This window comes from Pithys albifrons, chromosome 2, assembly GCF_047495875.1.
Source record: "Pithys albifrons albifrons isolate INPA30051 chromosome 2, PitAlb_v1, whole genome shotgun sequence".
NCBI lineage: Eukaryota > Metazoa > Chordata > Aves > Passeriformes > Thamnophilidae > Pithys > Pithys albifrons.
The window spans coordinates 108,090,995-108,110,291 of record NC_092459.1 but is presented as its reverse complement, the minus strand read 5'-3'; the positions used below and the strand labels follow the sequence as shown (position 1 = coordinate 108,110,291).

Genomic DNA, 19,297 nt, shown 5'->3' with positions numbered 1-19,297 from the left:
TGGAAATGGCAGGTTTTTTACAAGGCAAAAGCGTGTTCTTGCTTTGGGGAACTGAGTGCAGGCTTCAGCTTTCACTTATCTGCTTTATAGACTCTTGATCTTTTCTCCCAGGCACTCAGCAATAGGACAAGGGGGCACGGGCTCAAGCTCTGCCAGAGGAAATTGAAGTTGGAGATCAGAAAAAAATTCTTTCCAGAGACAGTAATCAGGCATTGGAATGGGCTGCCCAGAGAGGGGGTGGATTCCCCATCCCTGGAGGTTTTTAAACTGAGACTGGACGTGGCACTGAGTGCCATGATCTGGTAAAGGGGCTGGAGTTGGACCAAGGGTTGGACTTGATGATCTCGGAGGTCTTTTCCAACCCAATCGATTCTATGAAAGGCATTTTTGCCTACTTCCTCTCCTCTTTGGTTCTTGTTCAGTTAAAGGTTGTCCAAGCAAGGATAGTCGATGAATGCAGCAAAGGCCATAACTCTTCAGTGTCATCATAAATGCACACTAGTAATTTATATTCTCTGCATTAAGCTGAGATTTTTATCATACCAAACCAGTTTTGTGAGTCCAGTCTTAGTTTCAGCACTGAAATATGTTGTGCTTCTCTGTCTAGAAATAACCACTAAAAATAAATGCTAGAATGTGTCACTGTAACATACAGGCCACCCAATGACACACATGTGACAAAGTTGGTAAGGGGTGTCCCCTTCATGGAATTCCTGCTTATCAAGTGTGCTTGTTTCTAGCTCCAGTAGTCTAAGATTTTGTTGTTTACAGCAGTGTTACTTGTAAAATGCTACTTGCAGAATTGGAATATATGACCAGAAACATGTATGTTGCTAGTATTTTCTTGTTCTCATTTTACCACTGAAAAGTCATCTTCCTTGATATGGAGAGGGAAATAAGGGAGGAGAAAAAAGGAATGTAAAGACAACCATAGTTAGAGAAAGAGTAGGAGAAGATGCAGACACAACATTTAAGGTCTGAAGTTTAAAACATCTACAATAACTTTGATTGTCCACAAGGGATGAGGTTTGATTATGAGCCTTCCCCTCGCACCCCCCCCCCCCCCACTATTTTGTCTGACTTCCTTTATCTGTGCCCTTTGAAGGCAAGGGCTTATATTAGAGCTAATGAAAGGCAGATTTTTCCAGCTGTTGTTAGTTCTTCTTGATGTTGTTATTAAAGCTGTTACTAAAGGATTGCTGACCAACGTTGTACTGCAATAAACTGCCCTTTTGTTCTGTTCAAAAATGGCAATAAAACATTCTACTTTGTTGCTTAAAGAAAAAACCAAACCCAAAGCAAAGAAAAAGCCCCCCACAGTGATATAAAGAAATGGATTAGTTGAGACTATTGCAAAGTTAATTCTGCATGTAATTAGTCTAATTATTTTGCAGCCTGTGTCCAAATGAATTTACTTGGGTGATGACAGTCTAGCAACATCCGTACTTGGACTGTGCTATGACTACTACTTCTGCAAATAATGTAAAAGGAGATGTTACATCAATCATGTTTCCACTGTAGTGGTGAGAGTGGGATTCTGCCAGGGTTTTTTCTATCAAGTTGTTATGTATTGGAGAAGAAAACTGAAGTAGAGTCATTCCTCCAATTACTGTCCTGGCTAATCACAGAATCACAGACTATTCTGAGTTGGAAGGGACCCACAAGGATCATTGACTCCAACTCTTAAGTCAATGGCCCACATGGGGGATTGAACCCATGACGTTGGCATTATTACAACCAAGTTTTAACCAACTGAGGCTGTAGGCCTAAGGTCTCTTCCTTGCTGTGGTGTTTTGAAGACTGGTTCTTCTGGTTGCTGGTGCTTCCTGTGAAAGGCTGGAAGTGGCGGAGCAGAGCCCGCAGTGATGAACAAGCAGCTGTAGTGCTTCTCTATAAAAACTCTCATGTGTTTTGAAGAGGATGCTGAAGAATAGCATAGATGAGACAGAAGTTACTGTTTGCCAGAGATGGTATAGTAATATTAAATGTCTTACAACTTCCAGTGGCCTCTTTGGGAGCAAAATTAGTTAAAAAGTTTTGAAGAATCTCAGCTGAAGACTGAAGAATGCTGCATGATACTGATACTTGTGTATGGTATTTGACTTAGGAGTCTTTTTTTTTGTGCCAGTGTTGCAACAGTGTCTTCTGCCACTGGATGCTGTTTTCTGGGTCTGCTGCTGGTTTTAAAGAGCTTTCTATTTTGACTGCTCACTCAAAGAGTAATACCATTAGTAGCTTGGTTCCCTGGAAGGGATGGGATTTATGTTTTGTCTTAGTTAGGATGGCAACAGGTGTAATGATTGTTCCTGAAATGTAATATCTTTTTGTCCCAGTGTAGGAGATTTCAACTACCCTAAGACACAAGTTCTGCAGATATGACCTCTTCTCAAGTCACTTTTGAAGTAAAAGGAACAGCAGAACCAGGTACCCAAATCATGCTTTCTCTTTTATGTATGGTTTACCTATAAGAAAACGTCGTAGAATGTTCAAAGGATGTCTTGTCTGATTTTCACAGAGGTAAAAGAATGTGTCAGTTCAAATATCAAAATGATAAGTAATTGTAATATGCATTAATTAAGAAATTTCACATAGGAATTTGAAACTGAGAGCTGGGAACGAATTTTACCTTTTTCTCCCAGCAATTTCATAATGTGCCAGAGATTTTGATGCTAACTGAAATGGTTATGATCAGTTTAGAATCTTCTGTCTAGTATCTTTTTATTCCATGGAAATAAGCATTTGTATTCCGAACCATGATAGTTAGGCATTCATTGATGTGTTTGTTCTGGTTTTTGTTCTCTGCATTCCTGTTGAAAGTTCTCACAAGATGTGACCTCTTCTAGGAGTTAAGGACAGAAAGAATATGCAGCTTAATTCAGTATTGTATCTATGCAAAATAATTTCTGTAACTGAAATGAGGAACACAAAGTGTCAGATCAAGAGATTTAGTGTTTACAAATTGTGCTTATTAAGTTGACCTTTGTCTTTAGGAACTTTGAAGGAAGGAGTTGTGGTTTAACCACAGCTGATAACTAAACTGCATGTGGCTCCTCACTCACTTTCTCCAGTGGGATGGGAGGGAGAGTTGGAAGAGTAAAAGTGAAAATTTGTGGATTGAGATAAAGGCAGTTTAGTAAGTAAAACAAAAGCTGCCCTTGCAAGCAGAACAAAACAAGGAATTCACTTGCTACTTCCCATCTGCAGGTAGATGGTCAGCCATCTCTAGGGAAGTAGGGCTCCATCACACATAAAGTTACTTGGGAAGACAAATGATGTAACTCCAGATGTGCCCCCTTTGGTCAGTTGGGGTCAGCTGTCCCACCTGTGTTCCTTCCCAGCTTCTTGTGTGTGCTCAGCTTCTTCTCTGGTGGGGTGAGAAACAGAAAAGGCCTTGATGCTGTAAGCACTGCTCAGCAATAACTAAAATATCCCTCTGCTATCAACACTCAGGTCAAATTGAAAACATAATCCATACTAACTACTATGAAGAAAAATAACTCAACTCCAGCCAAAACCAGCACAGAAGTTCACCAAAAAAGTAATGGATGGTTGCCTCACAGAAGCAGATGAATGTGGGAGCATGTGCAGATTGGCAAAATTCCTGTGACAGGCAAATACCAGATGGCATAAGTGTCTACTGTAGTTGGTAGGGAAGAGAATGATAAAAACATTTTACAAGTTTGACATCTGCCCTGTGTTTCTCCCTTGTGATTCAGTATTTGGGAACTGAAAAGTGACACATGATGGGGGCATAAAGCCTTTAGTAAGGAGTAGTATTTTTATAGTATTCTGGAGAAAATGTTAAAATTAATCAGAGTATATTAATCTTAGATCAAATGAGACTCTGAAGCACTGGTGTAGCTATACAGGGGAGTATTGCAAGCTATGCTCTATTTGCCCTGTTTACACTGTTGCTTCTACAGTTGTGATGGCATTGTCACTAACAAAGTTGACTTTGGATGGATAACTTTTCTTGTGCTTATAGTATCTGCCACAAAAAGCAGGATTAGTGACAACTAGATCCCACCTCACCAGCTGTTTACAAAGAATTATCTGGAAATACTTATCACATGTCTAACATAAAGAGGTGACACAAAAGGTTGCTTCTTCTTTTGACAGTATTGATATTGTTGGTTTTGACTTGGGAGAGGAATTTTGAGATGCAGCAGTGGCGAGATGCAGTCTCGTGAAAGAAGAGAGATAAGTTTTCAGATCTATCAGCAGGTATACAAACAGGAGAATTTCCAGTTTATTTAGAAATGTCATGTACCAATTTTGTCAGATTACTAGGGTTAGTAGTTAGTTGGTGAGAGAAAACCCCTCACTTTGAGCACTAACATGCTCCCTGTGTCCCCATCGCTGTCCCTTCCTGTTGATGTAAAAGGACCAACAGGATAAAAAGGCAGCACAAGCATAGGGATGATGCTCTAACTCTCCATCTTTGTAGCCAAACCACTTCTGGAGTCAACACTGGTGATGAAACCCAACACATTGATGCATGCTTTTGTGTATTTGTGGTGCGAGGTGCTTATTTTTGCCTCATTTTAGCAGAAAGAAGACTGTCTCTGGTTACTGGCTTGTGACTCCTTTAGCTCTTCATCAGGACACAGTCCCATATCAAGAGGCTGCTTGTTGGCCAAGATTAACTGTTATGAAATAAATAAGGGAGCTTTTAGCTCCCAGCTAACACAGAGCTGGCCCGTGCAGTCAGACTGCAACATCAGTGGAGCTGTTGCAATCTTTGGGACTGAGCAGAAGGCTCAGAGCAGCTTCTTTGCTGTAGCTGAAGGAGCTCTACCAGTAGTAGCCTTGAATTCCCTGAGAATGGGAGGGGAGAAGTTTAGGACTCTTGAGCTTGAAACACAAAACCAAAACAAACCCCAGTGCGTTTGGAATTGCTTCTGAAAAAGAAGTTTATCATGCATTTCACCTGTGCCTTTACTGAGGTAATTTAAGCAGTGTTTTACAAATCCTGCTTCATCCTCAATTTGAAGGGTGCTTAGGGATGAATGTGCATCATATTAAAATGGTGCCTTTGAGTATTGTACCTTACTGAGTAAGAAGTAGTGACTGAATGTTTATTTGAAATAGAAGGCTGGAAAGCTATTCAAGCTGGCTCCCATTAAGAGAAACACAATTTAAATGACACTTCAAAGGTTGGCTCCTGTGTATGCTAAGATGTATTAAGTACTGCTATTTTAAAGGGATATTAAAAGAATGTTAGCTTACTTTTAATATCTCCAGTTAGAAATTCTACCTGTATTGTATTCAGGTGGTCTTCCCTCCTCCCCTTATCTCCTCCCTGCCAAAGCAAACCATCATGTGCCTCAGTACAGGGTGGAAAAGGGAAAGCACCTGATGTAGGCAATTGTGTGCAGTGTATTCCACAGTAAATATATTCATAATGCAGTTTTTTGTCTGCATTTGTATGCTTACAGTATGGATCCAGAAAGCCTGTGCTCTTTTTAGTGAGTTGCAAGAAAAGATTTTTTAAAAAAAGAATTTGAGTTCAAGATGTTGTCTAAAATTATTTCAGTAAGCTGGTTTTAGGAACAAATTATCTTACTTGCTTTCTGGCTTTTGTAGATTTTTCCCAACCCCTAGGTCTGCAGAGATTTCTTTCATAAACAGTCATGGTGGAATCTCTTATTAGTTTATTTGGAAAAAATGGATACAATTTCAGGGACATAAGGGCTTACTTATTTTGGACTTTGAAGTTCCACCTATGATGTGTGGCTTAGTAAAAGGGAGTGTATAGTTGTTGCAGATAGTTTATTTTGTATATTTGGATTAGTGTGACTCCAGTACTATTGCTGCTGATTTCCCCTGTTTGAGCACAGGAAATAACCATCATAAATGCTTGCATCATTGTGTTGTGGTGCCTAAGTATCCTTTTAAACTTAATATTTTCTCATTCTGCAACAAAATTTTTCCCCCCTTGTGTTTAAAAATCTTGTTGAAACCCTGTAAAATACAAATTTGTCCTTTCCATTAGTATGTTACAGTCAGATACATGCAGGTTTTGTATTAAAAATAAAGGTAAATTGCAATGTTAACTTTAACTCTGAGATATGTCAGAATCAAACATACTATTGTAATCTTCTGGATTCAGTATGTCTTTATGTATGCATGACCATTTCATGTGGTGTTTTTTTATATAAGTGTTATGCTTTAATATCCAATAAGAGCTGAAAGTGTAGCAGCAAAATTAACTTTATTTCTCTTGGGAATCAAATTATTTGGATGTGTTGCTTTGGGAATAATGCTAGCAACCTCCTGTGTGTGCTTTCTAAGTTGTTGGTTTGAATTTGAGAGAATTGTGTTTTTAGATGTGTAGGTTACTTAGTCTGTTTGTGTATCTGTACAGGTATTAAAAAATACAGAGTATCTAGGAAAAAACTGTTATCTTGACATTAAACCTTTTACAGTGAAAATCTGCCTGCTGTATTTCTAAAGATTTTTGAACAGTATTAATTCAGAACAATTTGGAAGCCAACCCTTTTAAGGGCTGGGATTGTCAGTAGTCACTTTCTCTGAATTCCTTATGATCGTGAAGAAAATGCTATTGTAGTTTTGGGTGAGGGAAAATTCCTTACTGAACTGAAAAGAAGACTTTTGAAAAGGTGATTCTGTCATATATGTTTAAAATACTTGAAGGTTTTGCCGTGTAGGCTGTACTTATTAATGCCGTATAGACTGGAGAAATGATAATTGTAGGTTATTTTCTGTTGTTTGTTTGGGTTTTTTTAGGAGAGGTTTTTGCAATATGTGGGAGCTGCAGCGCTTTGGGAAATTGGAATCCACAAGTTGCTGTGGCCCTCCAAACTATTGATCGGTAAGTTGGTGTGGGTTTTTTGGTTTTGTTTTGTGTCTTTAACTTTAATTGATTGATTTTTCTTCTGTCTGAAGCAGCTGACATTCTGGAGCAACAAATTTATGCTAACTCTGTGTTTGTAAGCTGTTGAGCTACAAGTACTATTAGTAAAACTCCAGAATTTCTTGCGTTGTCCATGAGCATTTTGAATGCCTAAGAATGCGTTTAAGAAAAATTTTAACTTGGGTAAGCTTCTGTTGTGGCTGGAATTTCAGTAGGTTAGCTGTAGGTATTTTTAATAAGAAACTGCTGTGAGGTAATTCTCAGTCCCATAACTATACAGCAAGTTACAGAAAATGTATAGGTTAAAAAGAAAGTGAACACTATAAGTAAACACTATAAAAGTTATTATGGCTATACGGTGATAGGGAGAAGACTGAAGATTATTTAAAATAAGAGTTGCATTAGAACTCCTAAAAGGGGGGAATGTGTGTGTACATGAAGAAAGTTGAAATGCAATGGAGGGTCCAGTATTTTCTTAGAATGGTGCTACCTTATCACCGTTCATATGATGCAGGAAAATACGGCTTGCAAGAGGTATTTATAATTCTGTCAGTGACTTACTGTGTGATCTTGGATGACTCCCTGAATTATTTCATCATGTTTTCCCCATCTGTTAAATGAGGATGAAAGTCCTTGCTCTGTTAGCACACTTCATATCTGTAGAATAAAAAGTGCAGTTTTAATTCTAAGTGTTTGTTGTGTTTTGTTCATGTTTGGCTAAGTTACCTTGTAATAAAATTTAGTGTATTGCTGCAAGAAGTTATTTTAGAATATCACTTAGACATATGTCTCTGGTGGCTTTTATACTGTATTTTGCAACATTTTTGTTTGGTGTTTGTTCTTTTCTCCGCAGTAAATCATGGAAAGTTGCTGTAGAGCTTCCTAGAGGAGTTCCTGTTCAGTATCGATATTTTAAAGGATACTTCCTAGAACCTAAGGTATGTACAACCTTTTCTGTTTTAACTTCACTCATCCCTAGTAAAAATTCCCATATTTGAAATAAAAGATTTCCTGGGTTGAGCATCTCAAATTGCAACATATGAAATGTTAAAACAGTTGTGGAAATACAAGCAGTTCAATTCTGGAAATGCATAACCATGTGCTGTTAACTTTAATTATTTTTATTAAATTGGCTTCTCTCTTTTACCAGTGTTAGTGTTGTAAAAAGTTCTGTGATAAAGAAATACCTGAACATTATTCTAAAGCTTAAGTGATATGGTGAGGTTCTCATAGTTAGATTGAATATGGACTTCAGCAAGGCAAGGATCTCAGGCATGGAAGCAGAAGAAAAATGGTCAATGTAGGAGGAGTATTTAAGTTTGCCTAATTACCACACTTCTTAAAATCACTGCAGATTTTTTTGTGAAGCAGAAGTATTAATTAATTAGCTTTTGTGCTGCGTAATTAACATGTTGATCTCTTGGAGTGGAAAGGTGAAACAAGGAACAGGGCATCCCAGTGTTTTCTGTATGTTTGTGTATAGGTATTTGCATGACTTGGAGAGGAAAAACCCTAAAATACAGATGCAAATGTGTTTTTATAGGTATTGATGTAAAAGTTGCATGTGACTTGAATGTATGTGAATTAGAGTTGAATGTATGTAACAGTATCTTGCTCTGTATAAATCACACCAGGGTAGGGCCAAGCTCTTCAGATGGGATGAGTCTGCATCCAGAAAAATGGACCAAGTTGGGAAAATAAACAGCTACTCTTAAACTGTTTTTCTTAATAACAAGTAGCAAGAATTTTAAAGCAACTTTTGCTGTCTTTCTTACCCTTTTAATATTCTGTAGCTGTTCACCCTGGGCTGTAGTTCTTCATTGAAATTGGAATTATGAAAGCTGTAGCAAAATGTGCAAAGGAGTTACAGAACGACCTCATCTTTGTCTTTAAATATTTCAGGAGCATGTAAGTGTTTGTCAGCTGGACTAGCCTCTTTTTCACTGAAAAAATATTTGACAGTGGTATCATTTCAGTGAAGGATACTAATTTCAAATGAAACACATTTCTAGTTTTTATTACAGCATGTGAGATGGCCTAACTGAACCTGATACTTAAATTGGTACTTTGAGGCAAAAGAAGGGAAGGCAGGTAATAGAGTTCTTTTCCTGAAGTCAAATTGAGACCAAAACTAGGTTATTTCTTACAGTCTAGCAGCTCTGATGGGACTCTTCTAATTTTTTTGCAAATGCTCAGAATTTTAAAATGTAAGCTATAGCACAATAGAAAAAAGCAATTAATGAGAAGAGATTGGCAGAAATGTGCTCATAGACAATAGAATTTCTGTTTTGTGATTTGAAAAAGTTTACAATATGTATTGGTGAGTGTGTTTCTTTAAGTAGGTGCTCTGTATCGTGCACACTTTATGTACCGTGTGATGCAGAGTCTGCCAAGGTAAGTATAAATTTTATGGAATACCAGCATAAAGAGCTACTGTACATAAAAACCAGGAAAAAGAAAACCACCTTACAAAGCAAAGTATGTGAATTGCCAGGGTACAGGGTTATCCTTTTAGTTTGTACCTGTTGAGTGCACAGGACTTTATTTCTTAAAACATAAAGTCTTTTGAAAAAAAGAAGTCCAGATACAATGTTAATTTCTACTTTTTGTAAATTTTTGAAGAATGATTAAAAGTAGGATTTGCTTTTAACAGGAGTATTATGCACCATATAGTGCAAATGTGATAGTATATGGAGAACTTTAACAGATCTGATAAGGAAAAGATATTTTTAAGTTGAATTATTCTGTATTTCACTGATTTTTTTTTAAATTAGGCATTGCATGTAATTAATCTCCTGAATTTGACAGGCTTGCAATGTATGATCTCTCAGACAATGTTAACTTTTTATATCAACATAATATTGTGTGTCAGGGTCTGTAGTAGAAGAAGAGATAAATGAGTAATCTTTAACATACCTTTAAATCTCAGTATATTAATTTGACATCACATAATTGAGTAAATCCTGCTGAAGACAGGTCTAGTAGAAGTTGGTGTTCCCTTCTATAGCATCTGCATCTGTGAAAGTGCTTGAGTTGGACATGATGGCAAAGATGGGGGTGATATGTGTTGACACAGAGAAATTATAGTTCCCATATTACCACAGTATTGCTACAGACTAGGTGTGAAAACAGGTAGAATAATTGACATTTTATTAAAAAAAAACAAATGTGAAAGTGTTTTTCTCACTTCCCTTTGAAAAAAAGCCATCATTTGATCGCTGTAAATGTTTTTTGTTTGAAGGATAGTATGATGCAATGGGAAGTTTGGTTTGTTTGCATTGAAGCATTTGGTGTTAACATAATTGTGTTTATGTAAGTGAGGCAGCTTTTAAATGCTACTTAATACATTGAAATTCATAGATTTTTTGCATGAATACAAATAATACATATGGAAAGACTATTTTACTATAAAATTAGTACCATGTCTTGGCTCCTGCATGGTGAGGGATTTTACTATGTTGTAAATATTTTGATGATAACATGAGCATCATCTTAAGCATTTAAAAAGAAAAACAAATGCATACACTTGATTAAATAAGACAGTAACTTTCACTATTTTGCTTAAGGGTTGTTCTTTCCTTTACCATAGTCTGGTACCAGTTAGCTCACTGTGAGGATTTCCTGTGGTTTTTTCCTACACATACGTTCTGTTTGTTGTGGGGGCAGAGATAGGGGGCCATAGGGGGAGGTGTGTATGAGACACCCCAAAACACCTTTGTTTGGAATTTTTCTTTATATCTTATGCCTTAGGAGAATAATTTTACATGCACTGTTTGCAGGATGCGTATTTGAAAACCTTAGTAAGGAACATACCTTACTCTGTTAAACTACATTCTGCACTTGTTTTTCCAACAGTGAATAAGTATGCAAGTTTAGGGTTATTTCTCTCAAGGCAAATAGAAATAACTAACCTATCTGTGCATGTAGCAGGACTTCAAAAACTGCATTGGGGAATATTCTTCACACTTGTGAGAATGATGCTTAATTATTGATGTTTCAAATGAGATAACTCTCATTTAACTGTTCACTTTTTAAAAATGTAAATAAATTAATTCATTTAGTGCCTGGGTTATAGTAATAAAGGTGGAACTTAGACCTGGACTCAGTAATTTCTTTATTATAAGAATGCCTTAGGAATGCTTTTCTGAGATAATCCTGATAATAACAAAGGAACACCTGCTATGACTGTGCTGAGATAGGAGGTTGTGAGTTAAACTGTTATGAAATACTGGAGTTATAAAATCTCTATTTAGCTCAGGCCTTCCTGGCAGGAAACCTGTATGTGCTGTTGCCTTACAAGTTAGTTATGATGGCTGACTGGCTTTGTTAATTGTTTAGTTCTGTGCTTAATTATTGTCTCTCACGTGGTACAGAAATCCAGAGAGATTTTTGTCAGAAAAGCTGCAGCATCAGCAGTTAAATCTAATTTAGCTTTTTCATACTATTGAATTGGAGTATTATTCTTGAAACATAGTTTTAATTAGTAGAGTGCAGTTGGATGAATGTATTTGTGTGGTGGTTTTAAGATTTGTATTTTTCTTTTCTTTTAATCTCCATAATGCCTACTGTGATGTGTTGCTTTGAATCAGGAACTTTGGAACTGAACTCCTGTTATCTTTTAAACATCCATGAGAGTGTTTTCATTTTTTAATTGTAGTGAACCCCCAAGTGTTTCATGCAGATTGTACATTGGATTGCTTTGAACCTCTGGAACTTTATGTTCCATAGGCATTTTATCCTTAGGTTTTGGAAGTGCTAGTGACTGTTGGGGATGCCCTGACTTCTTATAATGTAAGAGGTCTTGATTTTTATAGAAAACTCTTGAATGTCCTGTAAAAGCTTTAAAATTGCATCAGATGTTCATCTAACCAAAATCAAGAAACATAATGTTTGTGTCTACTTTAAAAAAAGTAAAAATGTCTGTATTAGTAGAGACTGATCCATGCCATACAGAGCCACTTGCTATGATCTCAGGGTTACTGCCCACTGAGATGCTTGGTATGACATTTGGATAGGTGCCCTTTTAAGGCTGTCCTAGCAGAGAATCTCTTTTTTTGAACATTACCATGCTGTGAATATTGATGACACATCATTTAGTCCTGCTACTGAACTGGGCTGCTTTTCAAATGTGGTCAGTATATGCCTCAGAAATTGCATCAGTATTTTAACCTCGTTGTAACAATGCCTTCTGATACATGTAATTAAAACATTATTTAAATGCCCGTAAACACAGAGATGGTCTGAGCAGGGATTGAGAGGGTTCTTGATCTGTGCCTGTTCTGTAATCCATAGTATGGAAAGTGTTGAGGGTTCCTGGGATTAAATGCACTATCAGTCCACTGTATTCCTTTCAGGAGATGAAATTTTGCTAAATCTGTCCAGTATAGCGTGCTTATTGTTGGGATAACATTGTTCAAATTCTCATTCATCATTTTAGAACCTAAAATTATAATGGACAATTACAGTAGTATAAGAAATAAACTGGCATTGGTATTTTCATACAATATGTTGGGATTTTTTACAAATTAAAAACTTTGCTTATCTTTTGAACAGTTTATTCCATGTTAGGACTGACCTGAATTCCCCAGATTCACAAAGTGCAAGTTCTGTGTGTATTCATGGGAGTTGCTGTTGGAGAGCTTGTGTGTGTGTGTGGTGTTAGTCAGTGGCAGCCTCCCTGCTGGCAAACATGGCTTTCAGCTTTAGAAACTATGACTGGTGTGAAGCTGTGAAGGTGCTGTGATAGAAGGGAAAAGAAACTTATTATTTACTTTTCTAGAAAACCTAAGAGTTCTTACTGTGGCAGCTCTGAGAAAATGGGGACTAAAACTGCCCTGCAGCAGGAATAAACTGAAAGCAATGGTATCATCCTATGTTTTAAAGACAGAATGCATATAAATATAAATAACTTTAGGCATATATATTTTATTCTGATGTGACCCATGAGTATGGATACCTCTGAACTCATGAGGAAAATTGTTAAGCCTCAGAGTAAACCTGCTTACTGAGCACTTTTAAATGTTTGTCATTTGCTGTTAACTCATTCAAAAGCCGTGGTAGATTAAATGTGTTCAGTATATGCCAAGAAATCCCATCTGCTTGTAAAGGATTTATTAGATGAGCTGTAATATAAAAAGCATTATGGTCCAGTGTAATTACTCTGCTGAGTTTGAAGCTTGTGTGGATGTCCCTGTGGAACCGAAATCTTTTTAAACAAGAACCTGAAGTCCTGAGACAAGTTGGTGTTGAAGCTTCCATGACTTTGGCAGTAGAAGCAAGTCTTTTTGGAAATAAGAGTTCCTTAGGCCCAAAACACCAAAGTGACAAACTGCAGCTATTGGACAGTGGTTTTTACACCTGGTGCTGACAACCATGCCGTGCTAAGGGAAATTTCTTAGAGGACTGAGCTGGCAATCAGGGATGTTATTTCTGTTGTTAAGGGGCTGGTACCTGAAAGCTTTAACCTAGAATGCTTTTTCAAACTTAAATTGCTCTGAAAGAAGAGATTGGTGTTCCTGTTCTGGTTACCTGTCTGAGTCTTGGCTGTGCTTGTCAACAAATGTATATTTTTGTGGACAGTAATTATTTTTATGAAAGAATCTAATTTATGTTGTTCCAACTGGAATAGACTGCAGGGGCCTCATTGCTGGCTGATTGGATCAAATATTTATGTTTTAATTAGATGGTAAATAATTTGCTCTTCTGTACCACAACCGAAATAAGTGTGTCTTGCAGATTTTGAGTTAGACAGGCAAATTTTGAAAGAGAACCCACCCCTGCAACTGCTACCTGCATGAGTAGATGCTGAGTGCTGTTTGGAGTTATAGATGTGGGGTTATGTTTTTTCACAAACTGTTGCTGTAGTATCCTGATTAAAAATTAGGCACTCTTAATGAGTTCAGAGACACTAAAGTAGTCCAGCAGAGTAGCTGTAAGCAGTAAAGATTTAATAATTCCATGTAACTTCTTCACCATGTCAGACTCTGTCACAAGGTTGCTCATATGTCAATGCAACACATCAGGTACTGCCATCAGCAGTTGCAGGGATAACAATAAGAAGCCTGATTTGTTTTCTTTCTTTCTCTTTCATTCTCTCTCTGTTCCCCTCTCTTTCTTCTTCTTTTTTCTCCTTAAATCTCTAAGCTGAGTTCACGACCATCCCAAACAGCTTCATGGGTAGAAAATTAGGTATAACAAAAAAAAAATTATTGCAGACATTTAACTTTTAAATTACAGACTATCGATGGTCCCTGCGAAGTCATAGTTCACACGTGGGAGACACATCTGCAACCACGATCAATTACCCCTTTAGGTATGGGAATCAACTGCATCTCTTTGAGGCATATGCATAAGATTGCTAATATGCTGCACACTGGTTTAGAGGGGTTGATAACTGTAGTTTTAAAATATTTAAATTTATTAATGTGTGGGAGGTATAGACTTTTTCTTTGCACAACGTGGGCCTTACTCTCAAAATATATGTATATGTAAGTGGCTTAAAAATGGAGTGGATGTGAAATTCTTTGCTGTCATCCTTAAGATTATGTGGGTTGGGTTTTTTTTATTAATTTGGAATTGTAATAATTTTCTGTAAGCTGAATTCTTTGAGACTAAGGATCCATATGATATTTTTTAGAGAAAATGTGGGGGAGGGTGTGAAGTCACTGCTGTTTTTGTTTAAGTGCTATTTAATTAGTAAAAATTTAAACAAAATATTTTTATTCAGGCTTCTTTAAGTAAATGGATTAATGTAAATAGAAATGTGAATGGACTTATTTACCCGGCAATTTAGGGGAAATGTATTTTGCTGGAAGAAGAGGTGGCATGCAGACTTGCATACAAGTTACTAATGCTTTTCTGAACAGGCAAAAAGTTGGGGGTTTAAGAGTGACTGAAATAACCTTTGAATGTAGCTTGTAGTTTAGATCTCTCGTGCTGCTGTGGGATGGCATGTTTTATGCACTGTCTTTTCTAGGGTATGAAAAGCATTATTTCCTCCACATTTAGGGATTCACATTTACTAAAATCCTAATGATTTGAAAAATGTCTTTTAGAAAGAAAGTGGTCTCAAAGAAACTGTTTGTTAATCATGAATAGTACCATAATCACGTTCTTCCCCCTGCCCCTTTGCTTCTTATTTCAGTTGAATTAGTTGTGTTTCTATTCCTGTAGGATTGTTCCTGTGTTTGTCAGTAACTGACAAGGGAAGCAGCCTATCCTCTGCTAGGGTCTAGACTTTGTCTCTAAATTTGGATAACTTAATTCCAAACAGTTAGGATTGTATTTTTTCCCCACTCAGTGCTTCATAAGCAGTCTTCAGAAAATGCAGCAAACCCAGTATGTTAGTGCTGGGTCATTCTGATCCTAAAATGTTGCCTGTGGTTATTAAAAAGGAGATCAGGCCCATGATTCTTCTTAGGAAAAAAAAAAGGGAAGAGGCAAAATCTTGTGAAGATTTATGTTTTGAGGAATGTGTGGTTTATTTAGACTAATGCAACTCTTTTAATGCTGATGAATTTACTTAGGGCCTTAAGATTTCAGTTATTAAAGCTTTGGAAAGGTTAAGGATATCTAAGTGTGACCTGAGTGTTTTGATTATTTCATGCTAGGTTGGTTTCTGTCATGTGGGCAGAATAAACATTTTAATTGTGACTAACTTGATTTAAAAGCTTGAACTGTAAATGTGCAGGAGGATGACTTTCTTGTATGTTTGCAAGAAACTTTAATGTCTTTGTCATTACTTTGACAAATAAAGCATCTTAGATACTAGTAGGATGTAGATATCAGCAAAATACTGTGGCAAGGGAAATTATGCAACCTTCTTGCTCTTCTCAGTTTAGGTTACTTTAGGTAATGTGTGGCATTTTGTGTGTGTATTGTTTTTTCTTACAGAAACTAAGAAAAAGCATAAATTGAGATAAGTCTTTATAGAAGGCTGCAAAAAACATGCTTCTTGGTCTGTTTCAGTTTTCCTGCCTTTTTTTAAGTACACTTTTAGAAGTGAAATGGAGAAGTAGAATATATTAACTTGGCAATGATTTTTAAAATGTGAATACTAATTTGTTTTTTTTTAATTCTTTTCCCCTCCTTTTAATTCTAGAAGATGAAATTACTGTTGACGATGGTTTCTTTGGAATCCATAGTAAGTGAGGCATATTGACCTTTACTCTTTACCATAAATTTACTTTAAACAAGATTAGATCTTGTAATTGAAAAATATTTTAAATGGTAAGTTTTAAGAATTGCCTGTGATTGTTTTCTGTGCTTATACAGTTGCTTTTGTATCCACATGAATTCACATACAGGCTGTAATCCCTTCTAGTGTTAATAAAAGACTTCTAGGAAAAATTGGAATGTTGTTACTCTGATGGTGTTAGAGATTGAAATTTGCAAATTTTTAAATCACATGAGCATGTATTTTTGGCATTCTCTTAATACCTAGCTTGGAAAAACCCTTCATGCCTGGAGAGACATCACTTACACTAAAAGTGCACAATCTGCCTCTTCAGTTATTCATGTAACTGCTAAAAAGCTCTTCTAAGTTCCTGTGTGTGCATGTGTCTCACTTCTGGCAGTTCTGACCCACCTCTCACTCAGCACTCAATCCTGTGACACTTATGGTGACTCTTCATCATATCTAATACATCTTGTCTTAGAGCTTTTCCCTTTTTCCTTATATCCTCATCCAAGGTTAGGTTTAGCTAGGAAAACTGGAGGGTCTGCTGTGGCACCTGATCTGGCAGCTTGTGCTTGCTGGTCATGCTGCTGGTAGGCTTTCCTTGTCCTAATGGTAAAGTTGAGGATTCTCCTCCATGCCCATCAAAACTGTTGCCATACCCTGTCCTGCAGACTGACACAGCTTTACTGGCATTGATTATGGTGAGCTAATTTGACACCTGTATTCAGAATGCCAGTGTTATTCCATGTGTTGAGAGGTGCCAGGAGAAAGGAATTAGCTCAGTTGGTTAACACTTGGTTGTAATAATGCCAAGGTCATGCGTTCAATCCCCTATGTGGGCCATTGACTTAAGAGTTGGATTCTATGATCCTTGTGGGTCCCTTCCAACTCAGAATAGTCTGTGAAGGCTTAACTTAGCCCTTGATATCACATGTAAAATTAACACTAGGATACTTACAGACAGTTTACACATGATCCTTGTTCCTATTTAACACCCTTAAAAAAGCAGTATCTCTTGCCTGTTCAGAAAGACTGGTCAAAGGCTATACTCAACAATTGCTCTTGAAATACTGTAAGATAAGGCTAGTGATAAGGAGGGTTGTCTGGAAAATGATGCCAGAAGAGCTATATTTCTATATTAAACTGTCTAGGTCTCACTAAAATCAGTTACTAAAATGTCTTCTGCTTTTGTTTGATTTTTGATAGATGGTATTGAAACTGTGGATGCTGGGTGGCTGACATGTCAAACAGAGATAAGATTACGTCTACATTATTCTGAGAAACCACCTGTACTGATATCTAAGAAGAAATTTAAAACATCAAGGTTTAGGTAAGAGCCTGCTCATCTCAGTATGCAATTTACCTGATGTTCATTGTCAATACTAGTGATTTTGAATTAATTTTGGGTTGTTAATAGGGGTGTTTTATGGATTTCCAGGCAACGTGGGTGGTTGAGATAATTAAGTTCTTCAATCATTCTCACTGTTACTTAAATCAGTTTGGTGCTTTTATCTGAAGCCATTATATAACTGATAGTTATAGTTATTTTACAGTTGATTGACTGAAGTGGGTGTCATAGTCCTGGTGTTTAGAATACTGCCCTATTGCCCAAGTGTTTGATCTCCTTCCCCTCTGGAATTTCTGAGATCCAGGAGTTGCTTTCTCAGTGAGTCACAGATCATTCAGTTATAACCTGGGAGTTACCTCTGTACTGTGTACCTAGTTTTGGTAGTCCGATCTTGGCAGTCCAGTAAGTTCCCAGTGACAGGAAAACAGAAACTGTAACTCACATTTTTAAAAAGGAAGAGGTGGGGAACTGCAGGCTGGTGTCTCACCTCTGGGCTTGGCAGGATCATAGAGCAAGTTTCTTTCTGGAAACTATACCAAGGCATGTAGTAAATAAGGTGATGATTGATGACAGCCGGTGTGGTTTTGCTGAGGGCAAATCATGCCTGCCAAATTCAGTGGCCTTCTATGACAGGGTTACAGTGGTGGATGAGGGAAGTGACTGACATCATCTGCCTGGACTTGTGCAAAGCATTTGACACTGTTCTCCACAACATCCTTGTTTCTAAAGTGGTCAGGCATGGATTTCATGGATACATCACTCAGTGGATAAGGAATTGGCTGGATTGTCACTCTGAGTGTTGCAGTCTAAGCTTAATGTCCAACTGCAGACCAGTGATGAGTGATGTTCCTCAGGGGCTGGTCTTGGGACTGTTTAACACCTTTGTTGGTGACATGGACCGTGGGATCTTGGGCACTTCCAGCAGGTTTGCTGGCAACACTGAGCTGTGGAGTGCAGGCACAGGCAGGGAAGGGATGCCATGAAGAGGGGCCCTCACAGGCTTTAGGAGGTGGGCCTGTGTGAACTTTATTAAGTTCAGAGAGGCCAAGTGCAAGATCCTGCACTTGAGTTGGAGCAATCCCAAGCACAAGCACAGGCTGGGTGGAGAACGGATTGAGAGCAGCCCTGAGGAGAAGGACTTGGGGGTGTTGCTGTGTGAGAAGCTTGACGTGACCCAGCATTTCAGACTTGCAGTCCAGAGAGCCAACTGTATCCTGGGCTACATCAAAAAGCAGCATGGACAGCAGGTCAAGGAAGGTGATTCCTTCCTCCTACCCTGCTATGGTAAAACCCACTCTGGAGTAATGTGTCCAGCTCTGGGGCCTACCACATGAGAATTATGTTGGAGTGAGTCTACAGGAGACCACGAAGGTGCTCAGAGGGCTGGAGCAGCTCTGCTGTGAAGGCTGGATGAGAAAGTTGGGTTCTTCAGCCTGGAAAAGAGAAGAGTGGGCAGATCTTGTAGCAGTCCTTGAAGAGAGCTGAAGAGGGACTTTGGACAAAGACATGAAGTGAGAGAACAAAGGGAAATTGCTTTGAACTGAAAGAGGACAGCGTTAGGTTAGACATTGGGAAGAAATTCTTCAGTGTGGGAGTGGTGAAGCGCTGGCACAGGTTGTCCAGAGAAGCTGTAGATGCTGAATCCCTGGAAGTGTTCAAGGGATGGGGCTTGGTGGAACCTGGTTGAGCAGAAGGTGTCTCTACCTATGTCAGCGGGGTTGGAACTAGATGATCTTTAAGGTCCCTTCCAGCCCAGACCATTTTATTATTCTGTGATACTTGCTTTCTTCCTCTGTTTTCCAATTTTGATTTCCTCTCTCACCAATTCCAACTTCTGAAGAGAGGGTAGTTTATTTAATATGACACTTCAGTGAGAATTAATACTTAGATTGTG

General features: G+C 37.9%; 1 protein-coding gene across 8 annotated transcripts in view; it reads left to right on the top strand.

Moving 5' to 3' along the window:
• GPCPD1 (glycerophosphocholine phosphodiesterase 1) overlaps window positions 1–19,297 on the top strand; it is a 45,791-nt gene that overhangs the window by 6,422 nt on the left and 20,072 nt on the right. For 6 of the 8 annotated variants that reach the window (XM_071581995.1, XM_071581991.1, XM_071581996.1 and 3 more), the window contains 6 exons: window positions 2,334–2,424; window positions 6,751–6,835; window positions 7,731–7,815; window positions 14,114–14,189; window positions 15,978–16,019; window positions 17,262–17,385. In XM_071581995.1, coding sequence (XP_071438096.1) covers window positions 2,376–2,424; window positions 6,751–6,835; window positions 7,731–7,815; window positions 14,114–14,189; window positions 15,978–16,019; window positions 17,262–17,385 — 461 coding nt within the window. In that variant the 5' untranslated portion in view covers window positions 2,334–2,375. The remainder of the gene's footprint in view (window positions 1–2,333; window positions 2,425–6,750; window positions 6,836–7,730; window positions 7,816–14,113; window positions 14,190–15,977; window positions 16,020–17,261; window positions 17,386–19,297) is intronic. The other 2 variants (XM_071581997.1, XM_071581994.1) reach the window with 1 other exon arrangement.